The sequence below is a fragment of the Stegodyphus dumicola genome, chromosome 6, assembly GCF_044657685.1.
Source record: "Stegodyphus dumicola isolate Sdum_Otavi_A_Nest chromosome 6, ASM4465768v1".
Taxonomy (NCBI): Eukaryota; Metazoa; Arthropoda; class Arachnida; order Araneae; family Eresidae; genus Stegodyphus; species Stegodyphus dumicola.
This window is the reverse complement of record NC_140773.1, coordinates 221,304,576-221,330,379: the sequence shown is the minus strand read 5'-3', so window position 1 is coordinate 221,330,379 and position 25,804 is coordinate 221,304,576. Positions and strand designations below refer to the sequence as shown.

Genomic DNA, 25,804 nt, shown 5'->3' with positions numbered 1-25,804 from the left:
ATTCTTAATGAAGGTGTTTTGAGTTTTTATGTATTTATGCTTTGCCGCGAAGTGAGAACTAAATTAACTGAATGAGAAATCTATCTCTGGCTTTGTGCCGATACTGAAGATTGCTACAGCACGAATTCTGTAAGATTTTGTGAATGAAATCTCCGTTTTGAAAACAATTATATTAACTAAATTTTTCACTATAATCTGTACAGAAATACACTTCCTTAATTTCCAAAACTTTTTTCTAAACAATATTTTTGTTAGTTACGTACAAATGCAAAACTTTCACGTTTCATTTTGTTTGTGGCTCCTGAATATGATTCATGATTTTAATATCAAATATCTCTGTCAATATTTGTTGTGCAGGAGTTAATTTTTTTGCGTTTTATTTTTTATATATAAAGTCTAAAATTTCCCTCAACATAAGTATGGGGACACATGTAAAAAGTTAGATTTCGTATTTTATTCAATTTTTTTTAATTTAAAAAACGAAAATATTAATATGTGTCATTCAAAATATTCTTCATATATCTAATACCAACGATTGTGAAAATAAAAGCCTGATAAGGAATGTATGAACACTGCATGTATGTACTTCTATACGTGCTTTAACGTGATTTTCTCCTGGGAATATTTTCCTATACTAGTGTTAACTTCCATAATGGAATGGTTAATTATAAACAATAATAACCTCCATTTTCAACAAGAATATCTATTTGGCATTAATTATCAATATAAAGTTGAAATAAATTTTGTTTCTGTTACACAGCGAATTCCAGGCAAATATATGAAATTTCATTATATGGAATATCAACTGCATAATTTAAAAGGTAAACTTCTCAAATTAGTTAACGTTATTAAGAATTTTGCGATTTTTTTCAAATAGGCAAAAACTATTTCATTTTAAACATAATTTATTTCATTCATATCTATTTCATTTAATAACATAATTATAAATGCCGAGTCACATTAAAAGAAACATTTTCTGATGTGTTTCTGATGTCTTTCTGATGTGTGAGAAGCAAGATCTTTCGTTCTCAATAAAATACCCTGATTTACGTTGTATGTAAAATTAATTAACTACAACTCATTAAAGAAAAGTGATTAGTTGTAGCAGGTTAAATCATAGTAGAATTTCTTTTTAAAGAGAAAAAGAAATTCTGTTATGATCTAACCTGTTTCTGTTATGATTAGTTAATCAATTTTCTTTAATGAGTTGTAGTTAATTTTACATACAACGTAAATCAGAGTATTTTATTGAGAACGAAGGATCTTACTTTTTGTGAAACTTGTATGATATATAGATATATTTCAGTAGCTATTTGATTACATATACAAGATGCTACAACTGCTAATTAATACTCATTTTTCTTTATTACAGGTATAGTTCTTAAGGACTTAATAGCGAAATATTTTGTTTCTCCGACCCTCCTCCGAGTGGTTCGGGTTGTGAAAGTAGGACGTGTGCTTCGACTAGTTAAAGGTGCAAGAGGAATTCGGACATTACTCTTTGCTCTTGCCATGTCACTTCCCGCCCTCTTCAATATCTGCCTTTTACTTTTCCTTGTCATGTTCATCTATGCCATATTTGGGATGTCTTTCTTCATGAACGTCAAGCATCGTGGTGGGGTTGATGAGAACTTCAACTTCGAAACTTTTGGGCAGTCTATGATACTTCTGTTCCAAATGTCAACTTCGGCTGGATGGGACGGTGTATTAGCAGCCATCATGGAAGAAGATGACTGTGAACCGCCATCGGAAACGTTTGAAGGAAACTGTGGTAGCAGAAACATTGCAGTTGCCTACCTTGTCTCATACCTAATTATTAGCTTTTTAATCATTATAAATATGTATATTGCTGTTATTTTGGAGAACTACAGTCAGGCCACTGAAGACGTTCAGGAAGGCTTGACAGATGATGATTACGATATGTATTACGAGATATGGCAGAATTTCGATCCAGATGGAACTCAATTCATCAAATATTCAGCTCTTAGCGCTTTCTTGGACACTCTGGAAGAACCATTACAGATACCTAAGCCGAACAAGTACAAAATTATCTCGATGGATATTCCTATTTGCGAAGGTGATCTTGTGTTCTGCGTAGATATCTTGGATGCCCTGACAAAGGACTTCTTCCAGAGGAAAGGTCGCGTGATTGACGAATCTGCTGAACTCGAGGTTGTAGTTCCCAAAGAAAGAGAGGGTTACAAACCTATAAGCAGTACACTGTGGAGGCAACGCGAAATATACTGTGCTCGTATCATACAGCTGGCCTGGAGGCGATACAAAGGACGAATCGGGGACGGTGAACCACGTCAGCAGCAAACTGCCATAGTTGTCGAGAGCGATGGACACATGACAAAGAACGGCCACAAAGTTGTGATTCATTCTCGGTCTCCCAGCGTGACTAGTCGATCGACGGACGTGTGATAATAATAGTTATTGCGATATGAACACTGGCAACCTGCTTTGAGAGCGCTTGTTGGTGACCGCTAAGTATATCTGCTTCAAGCCTATATTTTTATATCCTTTATGCAGAGGTTGTGTAGCAGTGCACGCGGTTTATGTGCTTAGTTTATAAGACCAACGGGCTTTGAGTTTGAGATAAAATTATTTTACATTACCGTATCTTTTCCACACAGAGAATAAATACCGAAAGAGCCCATTGCGCTGTTCATGAATCGCAGTGAGCGCGTTCCCCAAATACCTCTGTTAACAATCATTGCTCGAAAAGTCTTGGTCATTACGGTTTGTTTATATAAATTACTATTGAGTGTTATTTTAAATTACGTCAAACGGTTACTCTAATCAGCTGTTTGTTACTTGTTAGACTTTCTGAGGTCATTGTTTATAGATGTTTATAAAGGTTGCAAAGTGAGTTGGTGTTCCAGGTGGCACCAGGGAATCAATGCTGGCCACTCATGCCAGCAGAAGCATTTCTGATTGGCGGTAACCTCTGAATGAACTCTTGATAGCAGTGCGCATACCAATATGCTCCTACAGGGTGTTAAGTCGCGATGAATACAATTTAAAATCCTGATAGGTTATTTGTTGCTTAGAAAGTTTTACACAATATTTAACTGACCAAAGATATTTGTACAAAGGGCTTCAAAACACATATAATTGTTAAGATGCATCAGCATAGCGGTTTATTCCTCAATGCACTATTTTTGTCTTCTCCACAAAAATCAGTTTCAAATTTATATACATCTAAAGTTGCTGAATTGCGAAAGCTATTGTTTTTAAATATTATACAAGATGTAAAAGCTTGGATCATTGCTATGTTCGAGTGAGCATTTCACCTTATTTTTTAAGAAATATCATGATTTGTAACGATTGCTATTTGTGTAAAACAAAACCACTTTAAATATAATATTGTACATAACATCCTTCTGAAGAAAATATTACTTTAAACTTAAATTTATAAGACATGTACTATGATAACATTAGCGATCTAAATTTATGTGATGTTTTTACACCAGTCTTATATGGCAAGCAATTGCTGTTATATTACAAAACTTGAATAAGCTTTTTTCATCCTCGGGCATTTGCACACATTGCAAATAACTTATCCCACAGCTTGCATAAGGTAACAGTCTTTAGCGACTTGAATTTTCTCAGGCTTAGAGCTTTTCAGCACAAGAAGTGTGCTAGTAAAATTCTAAACGGAGTATGGTCATCTTCATTGCCCTTTTTAATTGCAATTCCAAAATTCGTTTTTGTAATTTGTACAAAATACATATCATCAAAACTTACAAATGGGACGAAACAAGCGGGCTTTTATAATATACTCATCACTTAACCTTCTTCGACCTTAAAATTCAATCAACTTGACCTTAAAATTCAACAACAAAGTTTGCAAGAATTAAAATCACACAAGCATCCTAATGGTCGGTATTATATTCAACTTTATATGAGATTCAAAATGTATTTTGAGGGGAAAAAAGAGCTTTATGTGTATTGAATACCTCAACATTTTCTTATCTTAAATTCCAGTTTAGAACTATTTATATAAAACTTCCGATCTAAAGCAATTTGTGAAACGGTTGTATCTTCCAACTCATTCTGCAGTTAAATTTTTTACAGCTTAAGAAATAACGCGCAGAATAGGGTTTAAAGTATTAAGCCTGTTTTCCAGACAACAAGAGTTGACTACATTCCTCCATTTTTAATCCGTGATGAGTGCAAATAACGTTAAAAAGTATTTTATTTTGTGTGCAAATGCATTAAATATGCTTTCTTTCTGTAATTTATCAACTGCCCATAAAAAATCGGTATCTACTCAGATACCAAAGTTTTATTACCTATTACGTAGTCGCTTGGTGCAAGGCTTGGAACTGCAACGAATGGTTCTTATATACTGCAGCGAAGTCACATGACCCATATAGGAGAAGCACTGTTAAGACTCCTACAAAGGATTTCAGTTGTGATGTGCCTTTCTCAGTTATTACTGTTGTTTTTCTCAGAGAAGTTTCTTAATTTTTCATCCAGCTTTTTCTTCACATTTTAAATAAAGCTAGATTTTCTGTATTTCTTGAATACCATGTCAAGGAAATTGCTCCTTTCTGGGTCAAAGGTCTTTCCAGCTATTGATTTGGTGAAGAGAAAGAATTTAAGAGCTCTTTCTTATAGGGAAGTGTATATATACTTACTTCATGCAGAATATGCCTGATCTGAGTTTTATGGGCTTGCAAACTCATATTTCGTAATTGCATTAGAAATTAAAACTGAAAGTGTTAACCATCTATTTAGTAGGGGTATTTGTGTTTGAAATTCTAATGATATTGCCATACTTTAAAGTAATACTAGAAATCATTCGTAGACGTCTATTTTACCTGTTAATTATCCATGTCAAAAAAGTGAGCTTAGTTGCTGCACATAACACAACGATCAGGAATATTTTTAAGCCTCATTAAAAATAAACAAGATTGTTATCTATATTTCTTATTCTTCCGGGAAGACCAAGAGCTGATTTGCACATTAATACAACCTTTGTCCCAGAACAGGCGCTTGCTCTTCACCCAGAGCTTTGTGTGTTTAATTTTTCATCCAGTAACATGTATACTGTTCAGTCCTGCTTACTTTACGGGAGCTCAAATTTGTGCAAATAATTTTCATCCACTACTATGCATGGCAGCCGTTTTGTCCAGTCATTCGGTGTTAAAACTTCTGAAAGATATGAAATGAATGAACGGAACACTGCTAATTAATTCAGATTGTCTGATTCAGTTTCTCCTGCCATTTTTCATTTCAATCACTATTTCTCAGTGTGATCATTTTGCTGCATGTAAAATCGCCACCGACTTTTTCTGCCAGCTAGTTTGTAATTAGGTATAACTACTGAATACTACGTTTTCTGCCAGCCAACATTATCTTTCACTGCTGCCTCAATTATTGACCGTCTCTTCTTGTCCAATGATGTTTATTGCTGCCAAACGTCCTTTTACAGCAGCTTCTCGCCGAATATTTTGCGTCACCTACTGAACAGCCACTATGAGCCAAAACAATTAGATAAACAAAGAGAATCATTGTGTTTAAATTGCACTGGATGTTCAGTTATATCCGTAGATTGAGTGGACGAGCCCCTTCTTTCCTTTCATACCACTGCTTATTATATATACATGTGTGTGTGTACATATATTATTTTATTAAATTTACGGCGCATTTGTTGAGCATAAAGTTGTAATGATCTAACGGCACAAGGTGAATAAATATATATAACATTAGTTTCTAAGCAACTGAGATTATATCTTCTAAGTAAATAATTTTTATATAAACTGAAATTATTATCTGTCATAACCTTTACGGGTTATTGAACCCTGAGTAGTTGGCTATTTTAACTTCTTGTTTGGGGTCATTATATTTAACCCCTGACATGCAGTTAAAACTCATAAAAGTAAATAAAATTATATTTGCGTGTCTGTATTTCGCAATTTTCATAAAATTTATTAGGATATCATATTAGTAAATTTATCAAATTTAGTAAGTAATCATATTTATTATCAATCAAATTTAGTAAGTAATCATATTTATTGTCTATCAAATTTAGTAAGTAATCATATTTATTGTCTATCAAATTTAGTAAGTAATCATATTTATTGTCTATCAAATTTAGTAAGTAATCATATTTATTGTCTATCAAATTTAGTAAATAATCATGTTTATTGTCTATCAAATTTAGTAAGTAATCGTATTTATTATTTATCAAATTTAGTAAGTAATCATATTTATTATTTATCAAATTTTGTAAGTAATATTTATTATTTACAAAATTTAGTAAGTAATCATATTTATTATTTATCAAATTTAGTAAATATTTAGTATGTTTAAATCTGAATGTGAAATTGAAAATTAGGCAAAAAGTAGCTCAGAATGCGTGGATAATTTTTTTTTTTCGTGTTAAGATTACTGGATTATATAATTTAAAATAGAATTGCTATATATCAAGCTCTCTTTTTACTCGACTTTTCGTGCGAATTTTTTACGCGATTGTTTTTATGTTGCTTTTGGTAAACGTTTTTGTGATCTCTCGCGGATGAAAACGCGAGTCGTTGAGCAAAAGTGTTTCGAAAAAATACCGCGTAACAAACGCGCGAAAATAAACCGCATAAAAGTTAAGAAAGTTAGATGTATATATAAATTTATCAAACACGTAGTTGTTTACCTCTTTCATAATACATGTTCTAGTAGAATTATTTTAAATATATGAAACAATAGCCACTATTGGACTAGATAATTTTTAATTTTATATTTAATTGTTTATATTTCTAATATGTATAGTTCAGCATTAGCAGGTCCATTGCACTTCACCTTTCAATAATATCATTCTTGCATCTGATGTCATATTTTTTATCGATCACATGCATTTAAAATTAAAAGTGGTGGTTAATTTTTAGTACTTCGTTAAGTTTAGCAGAAGTATTTAAGGTGTTTAAAGTAAATACTATCGGAAGGTTCAAAATGACGTTTCCATATTCGGAATACATTCTCTGTACGTCATAATGACGAGATTTAGAATACATGTCATTGTCTCGACCGGTGATTTGAAAGTATAAGGTCCCTTGTGTAGTTTTGCAACTTAGATATTAAATGTAATGTACTTTTACATGCAATAAAGCATCAAACGTTATAAATTACATAAGAATAATAAAATTAGTCTACTGCGCATGCTTCAATCAAAATTTCAAACCCTATAGGAAGTTAAGATATTTTTATCCTTGATTTGAAAAAATAGGCGTTCATAAAAGCGAGCTTCGCTTCAAACGCATTTTATTTTGATTAAAAAAAAAACATTTAACTATATAATGAAATTTTGCCACAAATTTGTTTCCATATCTCTCCTTGTTTCAAGCAAAATTTATTGAAATCTTACATTCTTAATTAGAAGAATTATATAAAATAAGATTTAATTTCATTAAATTGTTATTTGTAAATTTATATGTTATTTTTAAACATATACGATATGACAGATGGATATTTGTTGCTCAGGATTTGAAATTATTAAAATTGCATTAAAAATATATAGTTTCTGTCACTAGGTATAGAAATTAATTATAATACTCAAATATGAATTCAAAGTCCGTCCATAAATATATAAATATTCTGTGCAAATGTTAGAAGTTAATGTTATGTTTTCGTAACATCACATATTATAAAATTTTAAATGTTCGTTGAGAACTTGTTCAGAGCATTTAAAAAATTCTTTAGAATTTTTATTAAACATGAGAAATTTAGGATCATTCTAATGAGAAATTTATCACTAAAATTCATCAAGATGATCATGGAAAATTTAGGATCATTCTGATGAGAAATTTATCACGAAAATTCATCAAGACGATTATGAGAAATTTAGGATCATCCAATGCTAACAAATTTACCTATCTGAAATTATTCACTCTTGACTGAGTTTTGCAATAATCTTCTATCAAGCATATCATTAAAATTATAACGTATTCTTTCATATTCATAAAAAGCCTGTTCTTTATTTATTATTGAAACAGCACTCGGGAAAATTCTTTGGACTTTTGAAAGAAATATAATCCAGACAGATATTTAAGCTGAGATACTTGTTCCCGAAAAAGAATCGTGAAGCAATATTACGTACGAAGTATCTCCGAAAGAATTTTTTTACTGAGATAAGTTTATTTAAATAAATATATGTCTGAATTATATGCAGTATAGCCGTACAGTCCTATGTATTACCCTGCAGGATCAGAAGGACTGTTTTACACTCCTGAAAACTGAAAGTAATTGCGAACAGTACTTCATTAGCCTGAAATTATGATCCTTGGGATTTTAGATGTGAAGACTGTGTGGAACAATTCAGCCAATGGTAAATGAAGTGAATTTAAGAGGAAAAAGACATCCATATTCGAAATGCCTTATAGAAAGAGATTTAATTCAGAAGCCTATTTCCTGCAGAGTTTTTCTTTGGGATATTGAAAGTGGTGGCAAAGAAAGCTGCATGGCCTGAGATTCTGTGATATAATATCTAGTAATTACATTATTCTGCAAGTTATATCTAGTTATTGTATTGTGTTACTCTCATTTGTGATAATTCGAAGTACTGTGAGGCCGAGGTGTCTTCCATTGTGAAAAATCTTTCAAAAAACAGCAAGCAAGCGGGGATAACAATTCGCCTCGCTTTCAATCAAATGTCAAATCTTACAGATTTAGGTTTGTAATCGTATGAGTTTTTTTTTTTTTTTTTATCTCTGCAGCATATTGTTTATACTGTTTGCGTTTTCGTATTGATCACTTTCTAATTTATTGAATGGAATCCTTTTGGGTGTGTGATTGTGCGTTCATTTGTACACAATCTCTTATCAAGACGGCTCAAAGAACCTGCACTAAAATAGAATTCAATTCTATTTTAGAGTTTCACATTATGTAAGTCTTTTATTGATAAGAATCAAGCATAGGTTATCCTTTATAGAGCTATAAATATACCACAGGAAAATATTTAAAGGTAAATGAGTTCTATAAGATAATTTTCTTTGAACTTAAGACGTAAATATAATTGTCACTTGGTAAAATTTTGGCTTTAGCCTTCAAGAATTGTTTCACAGATCGTCCAGATTCATGGTATTTGCATATGATTATCCGACTGTTTCAGCTTGACGTTACTATACTTCATCTACCAGAAAAACGGTACACTGTTGATTTTTTTCCTTTTCATATGTTTAGAATGTTAAAGATATTACTTTTAACAAAATCACGCAAACAATGGCCGCATTTTCAGTCCCATGTTACAGTGTACAATTCATGCTGTAAAGTTCTAAGATGAAATTCTAAGAGCCGATTTCTTTATTTTTTTCAATCAATGATAATAAAGGTAATTTGTTTTTGTAGGGGTTTGTTCAGAAATCTTGATAAAATTTTCAAGAATGGAATTAATTTTTTTAAATCCTGAACAGGATGGCTTAAACATAATTCTCATGTTTGAAGAACATGAAGTTTCTGTGTGAAGTCTCGAATAGAAGGAAGTTTTTGTAAGGATCCGGAATGATAATTATCCGTCTCTATTCTTTTCCCAAGTGATTTCTACAGTTTCTACAGTTATCATTTTACCGTTATATGGGAATCATTACAGTGTGTTCAAAACAGTTCATCGTTTAGAAGTACCTACATAGAAAGAAACACGGATAGCACGGATACTTGTGCATATGGTACAAAAGTATTTTACAAGGTCTTGCAGGAGGAAGATGATTTTTTAAATCATTTAGAATGCTGTCTGAATTATAGACCGTAATATTCAAATATGGAGTTCATTTTGAAGCTTTTCTGCAATTTGTCTTACAGGACTAAGTAGGATATTCTAAAACTACTATTTACAACATAAGTATTTTTCTATTTAATACTGATCGAAAACCAAATTCAGAGAAATAACTGATGGTATCATTTAAAAATACTTATACTCAAAATAACAATTTTCAGTCCTATAATTTATTAATTATTATTGTAAAACTCAAATCTCCCTATAATTCAATTTGTACATTCATAAATCTATTGCATTAAAAATTCAAAAGATAACTAAGGATGTATTTACATTTATTACAAGACGTAACTATTAATCACATAAAGTGATGTCTCAATAAATAGATATAAAATTTTGTATTTTGTATTTTTCAATCTAGAGGATTTTTATTGACGCCTAGAAGTTTATTTATAGCTTAAAATTGTAAATTACATTGGTCATATTTCGGCTTAAATGATCGTATTAAGAACTATATCTCAGCATAGTTTAAGCATTAATTCCTTTGCATTTAAATATATATCTAACCCTATTTCTGCATAGCTCTAACATTTCGACAGACGTCATTTCAAAAACGGTCCCAGCTCAATCCATTTACACGCACATAGCATTTAATGCCATTTTCACTTTACTCATCCCATGTTTCTGCAGTTTCTTTTTTAATTTTTATTTGTACGTATGGATTAGATATGATAAAAATGACAGGGCTTTTGGCTATTGCAAATACTACGAGTCAGTGTCTGAATATATTATTGGCTAAAATAATTCATATGGAAAACTAATCTTTAAATTATAAAAAGCGTTACAAATATTAAGAAATTTAGATTTATGATGAAACGTCCTTTGAAGTATGTATTTCAAGTATCTATCAAATTTTCATTATGTAATTAATGTAAATTTAAATGAAATTGCAATATTTTAGCTATTTCGATTATATTAAAATGGTTATATCTAGTTATTTAGGCTATACTATGCACAAATATTTAGAAATTCTATTGTGAAGTTCAATGTTTTAGATGTTTATATTATAAAAATGATATTAAGCATCAGTCCAATAGTGATAATTAAAAAAACATTAAGGCCGAATTGACGCGGAAGTTTTGTCTCTGAAGAAGCAGGTTAAAAGTTCTGTTTGCTAAGAGCTAAATTTTAAAATATTTTTTTGTATTTATTTAAGTAAAGATTTCGCTTATGCTTATTTAAGAGTGAAAATACAATCATTTGATAAAGTATTTGAACGGGGATGGCGAAATTACATTTCATTGATAATCATTCATTGTTTCATCTTTCTTACAAAAAATGTTCACATTACAGTAAAGTTGTAAAATCTTTTGACTGTTAGACCTACATTTGTTACACTCTTCATAGTTCTTGGTTATCAAAATTAAATTACCGATAATTATTTGAAACTAGACGCACATTCTTTCTTCTTTTTTAAAAACGTTATATAAACTTTTACTATTAAAGTTACTTTTAATTAAACGTGAAGCAAATCTTTGGATATTACTTCACTTTCATCTTAATTATTTCTTCATAAGATAAATATATTTATTTTTATTTCCTGTAAATATTTTCTGTAAATCGAAGCAGTTACTATCCAATAATTCCCATTCCAGATTTTTTAATCACAATTGATAGAAAATATAAACAGACATCTCATTATCTGCTCGTGTACTTTCATATCAACTCGTTAGGTAAGAAAAATTTTCATAAAAATAGAATTAAATTATATTCCCACAAATTTTTTTAAATTATTATCTTTCTACAAAAATGATTGTGTGCGTTAACATTTGCAACGATTTCTAAGAATTTTTAATATTGAGAATAATTATATTTAAAATGTATGCATTTCTCCCAAATATTTTTGTATAAGTACTTGACCACTCATGAAACGTAAATAAAAAGTACAAAATTCATTCAATTTGAAAGAAGTGACGTTTTTGTGATGGTTAATTATTTTTGTATCATCGTGACTAATCGCGGAATCCATTTTAAGGCTAAACATGAAGAAAGTCAAGAAGTTCGCCATCCTTGTTCTTAATAAATTTATAAATGCCGCTGAAAAGAGTTTTGTTTAAAGTTTTGACACTGATTTTAAAGACAATCTTAAAGCATTGCAATATTTAGAGGAGATAGGATTTTTTTTAACACTCCTTCTCTCATTTCTGGCTAGGTGTAACAAACTTCATGCCCTATCCATTTTTCACCTAATTTCACGCACAGAACATTGTGCAACTCAACTCGATCTACCGGATGTAACTGAGTCCATCATATTTTTGGAAAATGCTGTATTGATTTATCTTTCTCATGCACCGTGCCATCCTTACATTCAAGCTTTTTCAGCTTCTCTTGGGATGTTTTCACAGTTTGTATCATATTACTTGTAAATATATCATTGAATAAATTTTGATAATTTATAACAATAAATGTTCAGCTGGACAAGCAATGTTCCATGGTGTGGTTTTCATTTATTACACGCTCATTTTTTAATTCATTTTGATTCCTTTAATATTTGATTCACACAACTGAAATCACAATTAGGTATGATTTTAAATTCAAGGTATTTGGGTCACAATCTCCGAGTTAAATATTCCACTCTGCCACAATATAATAACGGTGTAGTCTTTCGGGAAACCTACTGCAGTACTGAAGGGCCTGGGTTCCAATCCCGGAGAAGGCATGGATGTTGGTAAATGTATAATGTCTTTGCGACATAGGGTTCTCTAAATACATGGCGAGCCGAAAGCCCTCTTGTGTGGTTTAGTGGTAGGGGAGAGGAAGACCCCCCAGAGTGCTCTCTCTCAAAATTGGGGTGGAAGTGGAAGTACAAACTCCTTGAGGCTCTGGCAAACGATCTTTCACGAAACGTGGACTAGACAACAACCCCAGTATAATAAATAAGTATACTGTAAACAAGTCAACTTAACCTAACAACTTAACCCGCACATTAAATCATAAATTATTTTTATTTTATAATCAGAATTTATTCAGTAACTGAATTATGATTGTTGTACTGTTTCTGGTGCGCACATTTTTACCATGCTTCATTTTCTAACTAATCTCCATTACAGATCAGTAGGTAACTAAAGCGTCATTACGGTATTGACAATAGATCTGTGAAACATCAATTTATTCAGAGAAATTATCACCATCTAAAGCAAGCAGTTTTTTCCTTCTTAATGTAAGTAAACAATAGCAGTTTCGATTCCAAAATGAAAACTTCAGACAGACTCTTGTTCTTTGAGACGATAGAGTGTTCCTTAGTTGATTTCCGTCACCAGGGGCCTTATTTCATACACTGTTGTTTAGACCCCCCAACATGTAGTGATCCATAAAAGAGATCCATACAGAGAGAGTTTTTTAAAAGGAATTTATAGATGAAAACTGAGTTTAAATCGGGTTAATAAGTTCCCGAGAAATTGCAATCAAATTTTCACCGAAAACCTGCTTTTTCCGATTCAGATAAACAGATAATAACATTTTTTTTACATCAAAATAAATAGTTTCTAAGAGGAAAATAGCGGTGAAAACCACGTTTAAGTCGGACAATTTGTTCCCAGAAATCGCAAGCAAATTTTCACCGGAAAACTGATTTGTGCTGTCCAAATAAAAGGATAATAATAAAAAAAAATTTACGTAAAAAGAAAGACCTTTCTAAAAGGACCGGGGAAATCGCGTATAGATCGGATTATTAGTTCTCCAGGAAACACAATCAAATTTTGATTGGAAAACTGGTTTTTCATGTTTTTTCCAAATCAAATAAAAGGAAAATTTTTTTAAAAAAAAACATTTTTTTGCATGAAAAAAGAGAGTTTTTTAAAAGGAATTTAACGATGAAAACCGCGTTTAAATCGGACTATTAGTTCCCAAGAAATAGCAATAAAATTTTCACTGGAAAACTGGATATTCCGGTGTCATCCAGGTGAAATAAGCAGATAATAAAACAAATTTACATTAAAGGAAAGCGTTCTTTAAAAGGAATTTAACGCTGGCCATTGATTGTTTAAATCGGATAATTAGTTCCCGAAGAACCGCAAGCAAATTTTCACCCGGTTTCAAATAAAGATTTTTTTTACATGAAAAGAGAGAAAATTTTTTAAAGGAATTCAACGGTGAAAACCGCGTTTAAATTGCAAGCCTGAGTTTTTCAGTTCAAATAAACGGATAAGAATTTTATTTTTTTACTTGAAAAGAGAAGGTTTTTAAAAAGGAATTTGACTGGAAAATTTAAAAAGAATGTAACCGCGTTTAAATCGGTTTAGTAGTTTCCAAGCAATCGCAATCAAAGTTCCACAGAAAAGCGGTTATTTCTGGTTCAAATAAACGGGAATTCTTTTTTTTTTTTCCCTTAAACAAGAAAAGAGGGAACTTTTCAAAAGGAATTTACAGCTGAAACTTCATTTAGATCTTACTATTAGTTCCTAATAAATCACAATCAAATTTTCACAGAGAAACTGCTTCCCCTGGTTTTATCTGATTCAAATAAACTGGATTTTTTTTAACATTAAAAGAGAGTTTTTTTAAAGGAATTTAACGGTGGAACCTGCGTATGAATCGGACAATTAGTTCCCGAGATGTTGAAAATTATCACCGCAAGAATGGTTTTTCCAGGTTCAGATAAATGCATAATTTAAAGTTTTTTAGAGGAAAAGTGAGAGTTTTATAAAAGGAATTTAACGGTAATAATCGCGTTTAAAACGGACCATTAGCTCCAGAGAAATCAAAGCAAAATTTCTTCGGAAAATTGGTTTCTGCGATTCAAATAAACGAATAAACATTATTTACACGAATAGAGAGGGTATTTTAAACGGAATTTCACGATTAAAACCGCTTTAAAATTTGACTGTTAATTCTCGAAAAATCGCAATTAAATGTTCAACAGGAAAATGGTTTTTCCGATTCTCAAAACGGTTAATAAAAAATTTTTAACGTGGAAAGAAAACATGTTTTTGAAGGAATTAGCGGTAATAACCGCGTTTAAATCGAACACTCGAGTTCTCGAGAAATCACAATGAAATTATCACCGGAAAACTGGTTTTTCCGTTTCAAGTAAACGGAAATTATAAATTTTTTTATATAAAAAGTGTTTTTTAAAAGGAATTTAACGGCGAAATTCGGGTTTAAAACGGTCTGTTAGTTCCTGAGTAACGGCATTAAAATTTATTTAAACCGGGAAAAATAATTTTTTCGGTTTACGGACAATAAAAGTTTTTTTTACTTGAAAAGAGGGAGCTTTTCAAAAGGTATTTTCTGATGAAACTTGAGTTTAGATCTCATTATTAGTTGAAGATGAAACGCAATCAAATTTTTACCGAAAAACTTGTTCTTCCTGTTTTATACGGTACAAAGAAAAGGATAAAAAATTTCTTTTACATCAAAAGATAGTTTTTTAAAAGGAATTTGATAGTGAAAAAAAGCCTTTGAATCGGTCTATTACTTCCCGAGAATTCGCAATCAAATATTTGACGTAAAACTAGTTTAACTCTTTAAATAAATGGATAGTGAAATTTTGTTATATGAAAAGAAGATTTTTAAAAGGAATTTAAATGTGAAATGCACGTTTAGATCGGACTACTAGTTCCCGAGAAACTGCAATAAAATTTTCACCGGAAAACTGGTTTTTCAGTTCAAATAAACGGATAATTTAAAATTTTTTTACAGGAAAAGAGAGCCTTTTAAAAGGAATTTATCGGTAACAATTCGTTTAAAACGGACTATTAGTTCCCGAGAAGCCGCAAATTATCATCGGTAAACTAGTAGTTTTTCAGGTATTTTGCGGTTCAGATAAATGTATAATTAAAGATTTTTCATGAAAGAAAAAAGATTTTTAAAAGAAATTTAACGGTAATAACCGCATTTAAATCGGTCTACTAGCTCCAGAAAAGTCGAAGCACAGTTTCCTCCGAAAACTGGTTTTTGCGATTCAGACAAACGCATAATAATTTTTTTTACACGAAAAGTGAGGGGTACTTTAAAATGAATTTAACGATGAAAACCGCGTTAAAATTGGTCTGTTATTTCCTGAAGAATTGCAATTAAATTTTCAATGGAAAAATGGTTTTTCCGGTTCACAAAACGCATAATAAAAAATTTTTGACATGAAAGAAAACATTTCTAAAAACACTTTAGCGGTGATAACCGCGTTTAAGTTGGCCCATTAGTTCCCTAGAAATCGCAATCAAAATGTCACCGGAAAATTTCTTTTTTCCGGCTGTTTCCGGTTCAAATAAACAGATAATAAAGATTTTTTTTACATGAAAAGAGAATGTATTTCAAAAGGAATTTAGCGGTGAAAAATGCATTTTGATTGCAAGCCTGGGTTTTCCGGTGTTTTTCGAGGCTTAAGGTTCACAGGTTTTTAAAACTAAAGTAACTGTTATAAACACGATTAATTGGGACTATTAGTTCCCGAGAAATTGCAATGAAATTTTCACCGGAAAACTTGTTTTTCAGTTTCAAGTAACATTAAAATTTTTTTATATGAAAAGAGAGAGTTTTTTTAAAGGAATTCAACGGCGAAAACCGCGATGAACTTTTAAATCCCGAGAATTGCAATCAAATTTTCTCCTTTTTCTGGTTTATATTATATATATATATATTATTATTATTATAAGAAAAGTTGTAAGATATATATATATATTATTATAAGAAAAGTTGTAAGATATATATATATATTATTATAAGAAAAGTTGTAAGATATATATGTTACCGTGAAAGACCGAAATTGGAGAATGTCGACTTTCACCGGAGAATGTCAACATTCACCAAATACGTCGGTGAAAGATCGAATATTGTATTACATTCTTGTACATTCGAACCCTCACCGGTGTATGTCGACAGTCACAGATATGTTCTGGTGTAGGTCCAAAAGAGAGGTCATAAAGTATCATAATAATTTAAGTTCTTGCAATAAATAAGATTTGAATCACATAATTTAGTAAGTTTTTTATTACTATTATTTTATTTTCTCATTTAGAACGTACTGTATAATTAAGTAAGTTTTTAACTTCCTTAATATACTTACTATTATTTTCCTTTCTCATTTTGAATGTACCGTGTGTTTTAAGTTTTTATTTTAACTTTCAAGTGCGTTTTTTTTTTTGTGACTGAATTTACGGAGAAGAAAATATAATATTCTTATATGTTGAACATTCACCATTAGTACATGGTGAATGTCGACGTCGACATTGACCGGTGTAAGTCAGAAATAAGAGTATTTGGAAAATATTTCGGACATAAACCAAGGTGATTTGACTAGGTGATTGTTGACATTCACAGGTGAAAGTCGACATTCTCCGGATTTCGGTGTTTCACCGTAACATATATATATATAAAATTAATAGGCTAGGTAGTAAGTACAATACAAAAAGACCAATTTAGTCTATATATATATATATATTATTATAAGAAAAGTTGTAATATATATATATATCTTACAACTATTTAGCGGTGAAATATATATATATATATATATATATTGTGAAATGAGAGTTTTTCAAAGAAATTTGTCGATGAAAACCACGTTTAAAATGGACTATTAATTCCCGATTATCGCAAACAAATTTTCACTGGAAAATTAGTTTTTCCGGTTAAAATAAACAGATGATAAAAAGTTTTTGGAAAATATAGAGAATTTAAAAAAGGAATTTAACGGTGAAAACCGGTCATTTATTAACCGGTTCAGATAAACGGATAGTAACAATATTTCTGCAGGAAAAGAGATAGTTTCCTAAAAGGAATTTAACGGTGTAAACCGCGCTTCAGTCGGACTATTAGTTCCCAAGAAATAGCAATCGAATTTTCACCCGAACCTAGATTTTTCTGGTTTTTCCAATTCAAATTAAATGGATAAAAAAATTTAGAAGAAGGGGTGTTTTTTTAAAAGGAATTTGACAATGAAAATCACGTTTAAATCGCACTATTAGTTCCCGAGAAATCGCAATCAAATTTTCAATGGAAAAGCAGATTTTCTGATTTTTCCTGTTCAAATGAACGGATAATAATAAAAAAAATTACACGAAAAGGTAGGGTCTTTGAAAAAGAACTTAACGGTGAAAATAGCGTTTAAATCGGCATACTAGTTCTCGAAAATTCGCAATCAAATTTTCACCGAAAAACTGGATTTTCTGGTTCTTTCCGTTAAAATTAACGGATAATAATCATGTTCTTATATGAAAAGACACAGATTTCTTAAAAGAAATTTAGCGGTATTATATGAACATGAAATATTTTGATGATAAATATGAAATATAAATATCTGTTCCCAAACATTATATTAATTTTTCATACTTTTCTCATTCATAAATTAATGCTTAAAATAAAAAGAAAACAGATATAGCTTAATTTATAAGTAATGTAAAAATAGAAAATCTGAGGTCATCAATAAGAATTAATAGAAACTAAATTGCGTTTCAAGTAGCTGAAAGGTTCATTGTGTCAACTGATATGTATTAATATCATTTATTTTCCTTTCGCTTAAGTTTTGGAAAACATCTGTTAAAAAAATTAATTTTAGCTTGAAAAAATGATGTTGTTCTGCTAAGAATATGTATGAATTCGAAACAGTTTTTTTTTTTTTTTTTTTTTTTTTTTTTTTTTTTTTTCAGAAGGAAAGGTTGCAGAGGAACTAGTTCGCATATTCTGTGTATACTGTATAAGAGATGATGCAAACATGAATTTAAAAAAAAAATTTCTCGATATGTATGTATAATCTCTAATGTATAATGTCTTTGAACTGCAATTTCATCGGCAGATCTGAATTTCAATAACTCAAAGCATAAACAATTCGTTTAGCAAACGAAATAAAAACATATAAAATTGTTGAAAACTTTATCTATTTTAACACTATTCGTGTTTTATTAGATAGATATAAAATATGTGAGTTATATCGGATGATGGCTAGATTAGTTGCGATCTAAATTTGCTATTCTGATGTATAAATCAACCATAAATCCATATTTATGTACGGGGGTAGAATGGATTTAGTTGAATGAAATGCATCAAATATTAGTGCTTGGAAATGTACCAAAACTATCAGCTAAAGAATGATGCTAAGTACTGACAATATGTAATATTCTATGTTGTAAGTTCTTTCTAATCATTTTGAAGAGAAAATTATGATTTAATATCATAGAGATTGAGAAGATTTAATAACTTAGAGAAGATTAAGATTTAATGACACATTCATTTTATTTTATTAATGGCATTTCATTTCAGTACTGTATTATGTGCTTAAGAGAAGAGACAGATGGTTTAATTCATTAAAACGTTCAAAATTTTGGAATCAGATAATACTGTAATAATTTTCGACAAATTATTATATATTATTTTTTATATGTTGCGTTTTTTGCTACTGCTTTTATTGGCTACGTCTGAGACGCAAGTATGGCTTTCTATTGGAGGATATTTCTGACAGTTTTCTATTTCCTTTATAAAGTCTTCTCGAGCGTAAAATTTGATTTCTTCTTCGCTAGATCTCTTGCCATATTTCTCCCTATATTTTTCCAAAGCTTCTTTATTAATACAATTTTCGATTGTGCTGAAGGTTGAACTGCCGCTGCTTTTTAAATGCTCATTTTTCATGCACGATCCTTTCGTGATAATAATTTCGTCATAACTACCATTTCGTTTGTGGCACTTGGCAAAGCATTCTAACGAAGATCTCTCAAATGGCAGGATATCACGCGGATTAAAATTTGTTGTTTTAAAGTGATTCTTTTGTAATAATTTTTTAGAATCCAGCTGCATTTTTGCCTCTTTAATATTGCTTGATTTTTTGTTATTGCTAGAAAAATGGTTTATTGCATCAAGATCAAAAATATTTTTTGTCTGGAAATCTTTGATTTCCAAAGGCTTGTTTTTTGCATCACAAGTTTCAGGATCTCTTTCGCTTTCTTCTGTCTGTTTAAGTAATTTAAACAGTTGTTCAGGTGTTACATCTTCACCTAAGAAAGCAAATATAATTAGTAACTTCTTTATTTTAAACAGCCAGGTTCATAAACTCGATTTGGATAGTATCTGATAATTACGTTTCTGAAGCAAAAACTGAATCCTTATTTTATCTTATACGCAGTGCGTCTACAAAGGATTTCAGCAAACCTGCCAAACGATAACAGACAACATTTATTAGTATGACACCTCAACTTGCGTTTCCTAAAATATATAAGTTAAGTTTCCTAAAATATATAAGTTTAAGTAATTTAAACAGTTGTTCAGGTGTTACATATTCACCTAAGAAAGCAAATATAATTAGTAACTTCTTTATTTTAAATAGCCAGGTTCATAAACTCGATTTGGATAGTATCTGATAATTACGTTTCTGAAGCAAAAACTGAATCCTTATTTTATCTTATACGCAGTGCGTCTACAAAGGATTTCAGCAAACCTGCCAAACGATAACAGACAACATTTATTAGTATGACACCTCAACTTGCGTTTCCTAAAATATATTGGATAGAATTTTCTATGAAGTTAATCGTTTGCGTTGATCCAGTGAATATCTCATTGAGAACACAGTCAAGGAATTACTTTATAGACTGCATCTATGCGATGCAAAGTGATGAGTTCATGAAGACAGATAAGTTTTTAAAAAAATTTATTTAGAAATGACGCACAAAATCAAACTTTCACTGACATAGCTAACGCGAATTCTACAATTCTTATTAGATCTAGGAGACCGAGCCAGTAGAGACATCATTTACGCCATTACAGCGCCACTCTACGCTAAACTTAGTTCAGTTGAGTTTACAATATCCTCACTTTGAGATTTAAAGAAATGTCGTAATTACTATTATAATATTATAAAAATTATAATTATATAAATCTAGTATATTGGTGACTTTAAATCATGTAACAGAAGACGTATACTTTTTCATTATAGATAGAATATTTATAGATCATTTTTAGGAAATAGAATATTCTTTAATTCAGAACCTTTCTCAGAATTATCTTCCTTACTGTCCCTTATTTTCAGTTACCTCTATTCTATTAGCTTGTATGAATCGTTAAGGGGAAGACTAGCTGTACCGGTCGTAACACTGTTTCAAGTTGAGTTCAAGCCTAATGCGGTGAACTTTTCCATCTCGACCAGGTACCCATCAGTATCCTTTATTATAATCCTTTTTTTAAATTTTATTTTATTTTCATTGCAATTTTAAAATATGTCACCAATTCTTGGTTGACGCGGTGGTTTCTCAATGCATTTTTGAATAAGTTCACCAAGATATTCTTTCCTGAAAAGTTCTCTCGAATTGTTAAAAGTTTTCTTCTGTTAAAGTTTTATTTTTTAAATTTAATTTTGATGAATCCTGTTTGTCAGTTCCCTGTTCCTCAGTTCTCAACAAGAAATGTAGCGGGTGCGAGAGGAACTAATTTATGGGGTTTTCCTGAGATATATCTGAACGTTCTACAATTAATGATCGTCTCATACTCATAGGTCACAGCACTCACTTCTTTCTCAATCAATAGAGATTTGCCTTAAGCAAATTTTAACAATTCATTTACAGTGGGAAACAACCTTTTCCACTAGGCTGTAGTGGGTGGAATAAATTCGCAAAATATTTTGTATATGAAAATTTCTCTTGAAATTTTGTCCCATTTTAATTTAGAAAAATTATTAACAACCCCTCTGAAACCAGATTCTTTATCACAATAAATTGTGATAGGCCCTCTTCGTCCAGCAATAAAACGCTTACGGACCACGATAGGCTATTGTGGCAGAATTGGCGCAGAAATTTGCGATAAAATCAAAATTTCCTTACAAAATTACAATATGAACATACACATGCAAAATGAAGTGTGACTGTGGCATAAGCATATACATGTAAAGAGAGGGCTAACAGAAGGAGAAAATAAAAATAATGCTATAAGCAAAGTCTGGATTCCAATGATATATGAATTGCGTATAATCCTGTTTTAAAGCATCATGGAAGACATTAGACAGCGAGTTTCATGCCTTGGAATTTGCGATAAATTTGACATTTGGATACATAATCTTCGTTACTGGAAAGAAACCGACTGAAGAGACTGTTTGTTTTGTTTTAAATCTTTCTCAGCAGAATGCATCAGGAATGTTTCATCAAAACTAGCGATAGAATATGAGTATGATGTGGAATATAGTGAGGCAGAAAGAGTACGTTGTAAATGTAGCATATAATGCCAGATCCTCCATATGCTAATTCTGGTCTTAGCGCTTCCGTAAAGGTGAGAAGCAGCTCGGAAACAAAGCAAAGTAAGAATATTCAATGATGTTAGATTGATTATAGGCCATACAAATAGCCAGAATCTATCGCAAAATAAGGATTACATCCACTAAAGCTTTCGCTAAGTATCTGGTGGGATTTCATAGAAGTAATTTATGGAGAGCTTTCACAACAAACGAAACTTTAAATGGTATCTTTAACTTCCCTCACACAGACCGCCTTTGCAATGCTGTGCCAGAAAAGTGCCCATCGCTGGTGAATCTGAGACCTGTATTTCATCGCTGCCATGCAAGACCCGTACATCTGTCTAGATTCCAGGGAACTTAGAGGTACTATACGATCTTGGATGGCATCCACCATATGCATTTAATATTGCTCCAACAGATTTTCACCTCTTTCAAGCATATTAAATAACTTTCTTAAGGGACAGGAATATGACAATGTAAAGGATTAGGGTGATGGTTTATGGAACTTTTTTTTTCCGCAACTGAGGTTAAAAATTCTTAACGAGGGATACGGAAAAGATAACCTGTAAATGGAACCAGTTCGATTTGGAATTCTTTCACAAGAACTTACTGTAACTGTAAGTGTGTATGTATTTTGAAATGAAAGGGGACAGATTAGTTTCAGAAAAAAAAAATTGGTTAATATCTTAAACGTCACATCAGCTTTTGGAAAAGAGAACAAAAATACAACTCTCTTCCCTAATTCTACAATTATTACACTTTTTTATAGTCTTTAAAATTACCTCCGTCACGTCGTTGTATATCATCTTTGATCTCCCGGACGCAACTTGTTACTTTTTCATTTTCGAACGTAATGTCATCTTCTTTACTAAATTCAGGTATAACACTGGTCTTAGAACATCTTCCATCGTGTCGATGCACATAATCTTTAAGCCATTTTAATACTTTTTGTTCTCTGCATTCATGGTCTTCGGCACAAAGTTTAATGCTCATCGGCGAATTTCTTGGAGTAGTTTGTTCTTTATTTTGTTCTTTATCATTATTCCCTGAAACTAAGAAAGTAAATAATTAAAAGAAATGTGTACGCAGATGAGAAATTGTATTGGTGCTTTTATACAGGACTCATTTATTTGGCGTATGATTAATAATTACTAACGGTTGCAGAATGTAAAAAACCAAAATCAGACAACATAAAACTAATGTAATAATTTAAGAATTATTGAAACTAAGATTAATATTAATGAATGATTTCTGAAATCCTCTGATTAATAAAAAAAGTTATTCGTTTGTGCCATTATTGTTGGATTCGGTAATTTCGATGCGATATACTAAGTCCATTCTATCGAAGCTATCTAATATTCTGTCTGATATATACCATCAGAAGTAACTGCAAGCAAACTGATTAAATTTTTTAATCCATCAAAGCTGATTAAATTTTTTAGGTTAAAAATTTCCACGACTTAGCTTTCCATGACTCAATTAATTTCCTAGTAGGAATCCACCATACTAAATAAATATAGATTGTAGCAAATTCGAATCAAAATTTCCTTACAAAATTACAATATGAACATACACATGCAAAATGAAGTGTGACTGTGGCATAAGCATATACATGTAAAGAGAGGGCTAACAGAAGGAGAAAATAAAAAACAATGCTATGAGCAAAGTCTGGATTCCAATGATATATGAATTGCGTATAATCCTGTTTTAAAGCATTTTTTAAAAGTTTTTAGAGCATTTTTTCAGAGTTTCAAAGCATTTAGATACATATTCTAGTAATCAAAGAGAACAATAAAAGTTAGCCTTGAAACTGAAAAATAAATCTATGGTTAATCTTTAGATTATGGTAATTATAGTAACTTGGCGATTTTTTGGCGAAAATCTGGCGACCAACTCTGCTACAGCAGCCTGCTAGTTTTGTTTAGGACGCCGTTTTGTTTTCACGAAGTAAAGAAAGGCCATTTTTTTTTTTTTTTTTTTTTTTTAACTCAACATTTTTTTCCCAACAATCTGTTAGCCGAATTACGCTTATACTAGAACTTTTCTGGAACAAAAATGCTTAATCATGACGAAGATTAGGTGCGAAATTGAAAGAAAGTGCAGAATAGCAAACTGCTCGCCGCGTTTTTCAGAATAGCACATACACATAAACCATTTACACGTCGACTTATTTTTACTTAAAAAAATCCCAGAATTGCACAAAAATGGCATTGCGCACACTCTTCACTTTATCCATGTACACTGCTAAAGTCCTAGCTAGTCGCCTTACCAAAATTTCGCCAAACTACCTGTTACCATATTCCAAAGATTAGCCAAATCTGTCTCAACGTCTGTAAACTCATTTTCACTAATTAGGCGTCCTATCCACAGAAAACTTATTATGTAATATATTAGTACTATCTATCACGACAGGCCTTTTTCCTTAAGGTACGAATGTCACTTCTAAGAGTCTTTCTATACCTGCTGGATTTCTTAGCTCTTTAAGACATTTTGTGCGAATTCACTAACATAAGTTTACCTGCAGCGGGGAAAAAAGCTATTCACAGACACATTCTCGGAATTATGTACTCACAACTCTGCGCAATTCGTTTTTCAACCTCGATGAAATCCTTTTTATTTATTTTTTATTTTATTTTATTTTTAACCCAAACGGGCGGTACCTCAGAAGGGCTATTAGTCTCAGCATCTGTAGAAGTGAATACGGTATTCGAAAAATTAAAAACTACATTAATTGTCTCTTACAATCTCCCAACCTAAAAGATAACTTATAAATTTCTGCAGCTGCGTATGATTTTGCCATTGGTGTCATACTCATGTAAGGAAGTACACCATTTGCATACTTTAATAAATCACTAAGCTAATTCCAAAGGAGGTATGGGAATGGGATGCTTTCTACAGCAGCCGTCAACTGTTGTTCGCCCTCTTGGAGTGTTAGGCTAAAATTTGAATGGTGATATCGCAAGTTTTTTACTTTTTATTTCAGCTGTTTAAGTGATTTTTTGGCTACAAAATGGCACAGATGTATTTTTGAGGAAAAGAAAATAATACCAGATTCCCGAAAAAGGGTAAAGTTTTTCTATAAAATTGTACAAAGTCGAATTTTGCTTGATTTTAAAAGTTACGTAAGCTACGATAACACAGCAGTATTCAGAAATTCGCTAACGTATAACAGCTACAAGAAAATCACAAGACCGAGGAAACATCGCAAGAGTTTAAAATAAAAACAGATTATAAACAAAATTTACTTCTATCGTATTTCTGTCTTTCAGCCATGGCGTTTTTTATCATCTCTTCAAAAATATTAGCCATTTTTTTTCCAGTGGGTTCGTCTTCACTCTGGCATCCTATAACTGTAAAAACACGAATATGTTTTACTGCCAAGTTCATTGTTTTATCAAAATAGTAGTAAAAATAATTCCCAAATTATCTGTTTGTGTTACCATTATCATTTTATTTTTGATTTAAATGTGAAGCAAAACGCTTTACGGAAGAAGTAAGTTTCAGAATCTTTAAAAAGAAATTTTTCAACAATTATTGTAAAAACTTGTTATGTGGTATCTGAGAAAAGTATATTGGGTATGAATTTAAAATTTGCGATCGAATTCCAATAAAAAATGACGTTAAGGCAAAATTTTCACATTAGCGTTAACAAACAGACTAATTAGTATTCATAATTACATATTAATGAAAAATAAATACGTCTCATTCTATTATACGGTATTTTCTCTCTCCTTTCAGTATACCTTCGTGCTGTAACGGTTAGCACACTCGGCGCGTATTCGAGAGGTCCAGGTTCGAGTCTCGTCGAGAGCACTGCACATTTTTACTTCTTCAGCATCAAAAATCCTAACGAGTCAGGTCGATTACTATAAATTACTATAAATAAGATA

The 25,804-nt window shown here is 31.2% G+C and overlaps 2 protein-coding genes across 9 annotated transcripts in view; one reads left to right on the top strand and one right to left on the bottom strand.

Annotated features, from left to right (window-relative positions):
* The window catches only part of LOC118195845 (sodium channel protein para-like), a 401,580-nt gene extending 389,386 nt beyond the window's left edge, over positions 1-12,194 (top strand). For 7 of the 8 annotated variants that reach the window (XM_085819569.1, XM_085819567.1, XM_085819570.1 and 4 more), the window contains one exon: positions 1,373-12,194. In XM_085819569.1, the coding sequence (XP_085675695.1) occupies positions 1,373-2,424 (1,052 nt within the window). In that variant the 3' untranslated portion in view covers positions 2,425-12,194. The remainder of the gene's footprint in view (positions 1-1,372) is intronic. The other variant, XM_085819571.1, reaches the window with a different exon arrangement.
* Positions 12,195-22,574: 10,380 nt separating this feature from the next.
* On the bottom strand, positions 22,575-25,358 carry LOC118195862 (uncharacterized). Its single transcript, XM_035367204.2, has 2 exons — positions 25,160-25,358; positions 22,575-22,966 (listed from the first exon to the last, which is right to left on the bottom strand). The coding sequence occupies exons 1-2, from the start codon at positions 25,299-25,301 to the stop codon at positions 22,668-22,670; spliced, it is 441 nt and encodes a 146-aa protein (XP_035223095.2). The 5' UTR covers positions 25,302-25,358; the 3' UTR covers positions 22,575-22,667.
* Between the last annotated feature and the right edge of the window lie 446 nt (positions 25,359-25,804).

Coding starts and splice junctions, on each gene's coding strand:
- LOC118195862 (XM_035367204.2), bottom strand. CDS start 25,301: ATGAACTTGGCAGTAAAACATATTCGTGTTTTTACAGTTATAGGATGC. Junction 22,967..25,159: donor AAGACAGAAATACGATAGAA/GTAAATTTTGTT, acceptor TTACTTTCTTAG/TTTCAGGGAATAATGATAAA.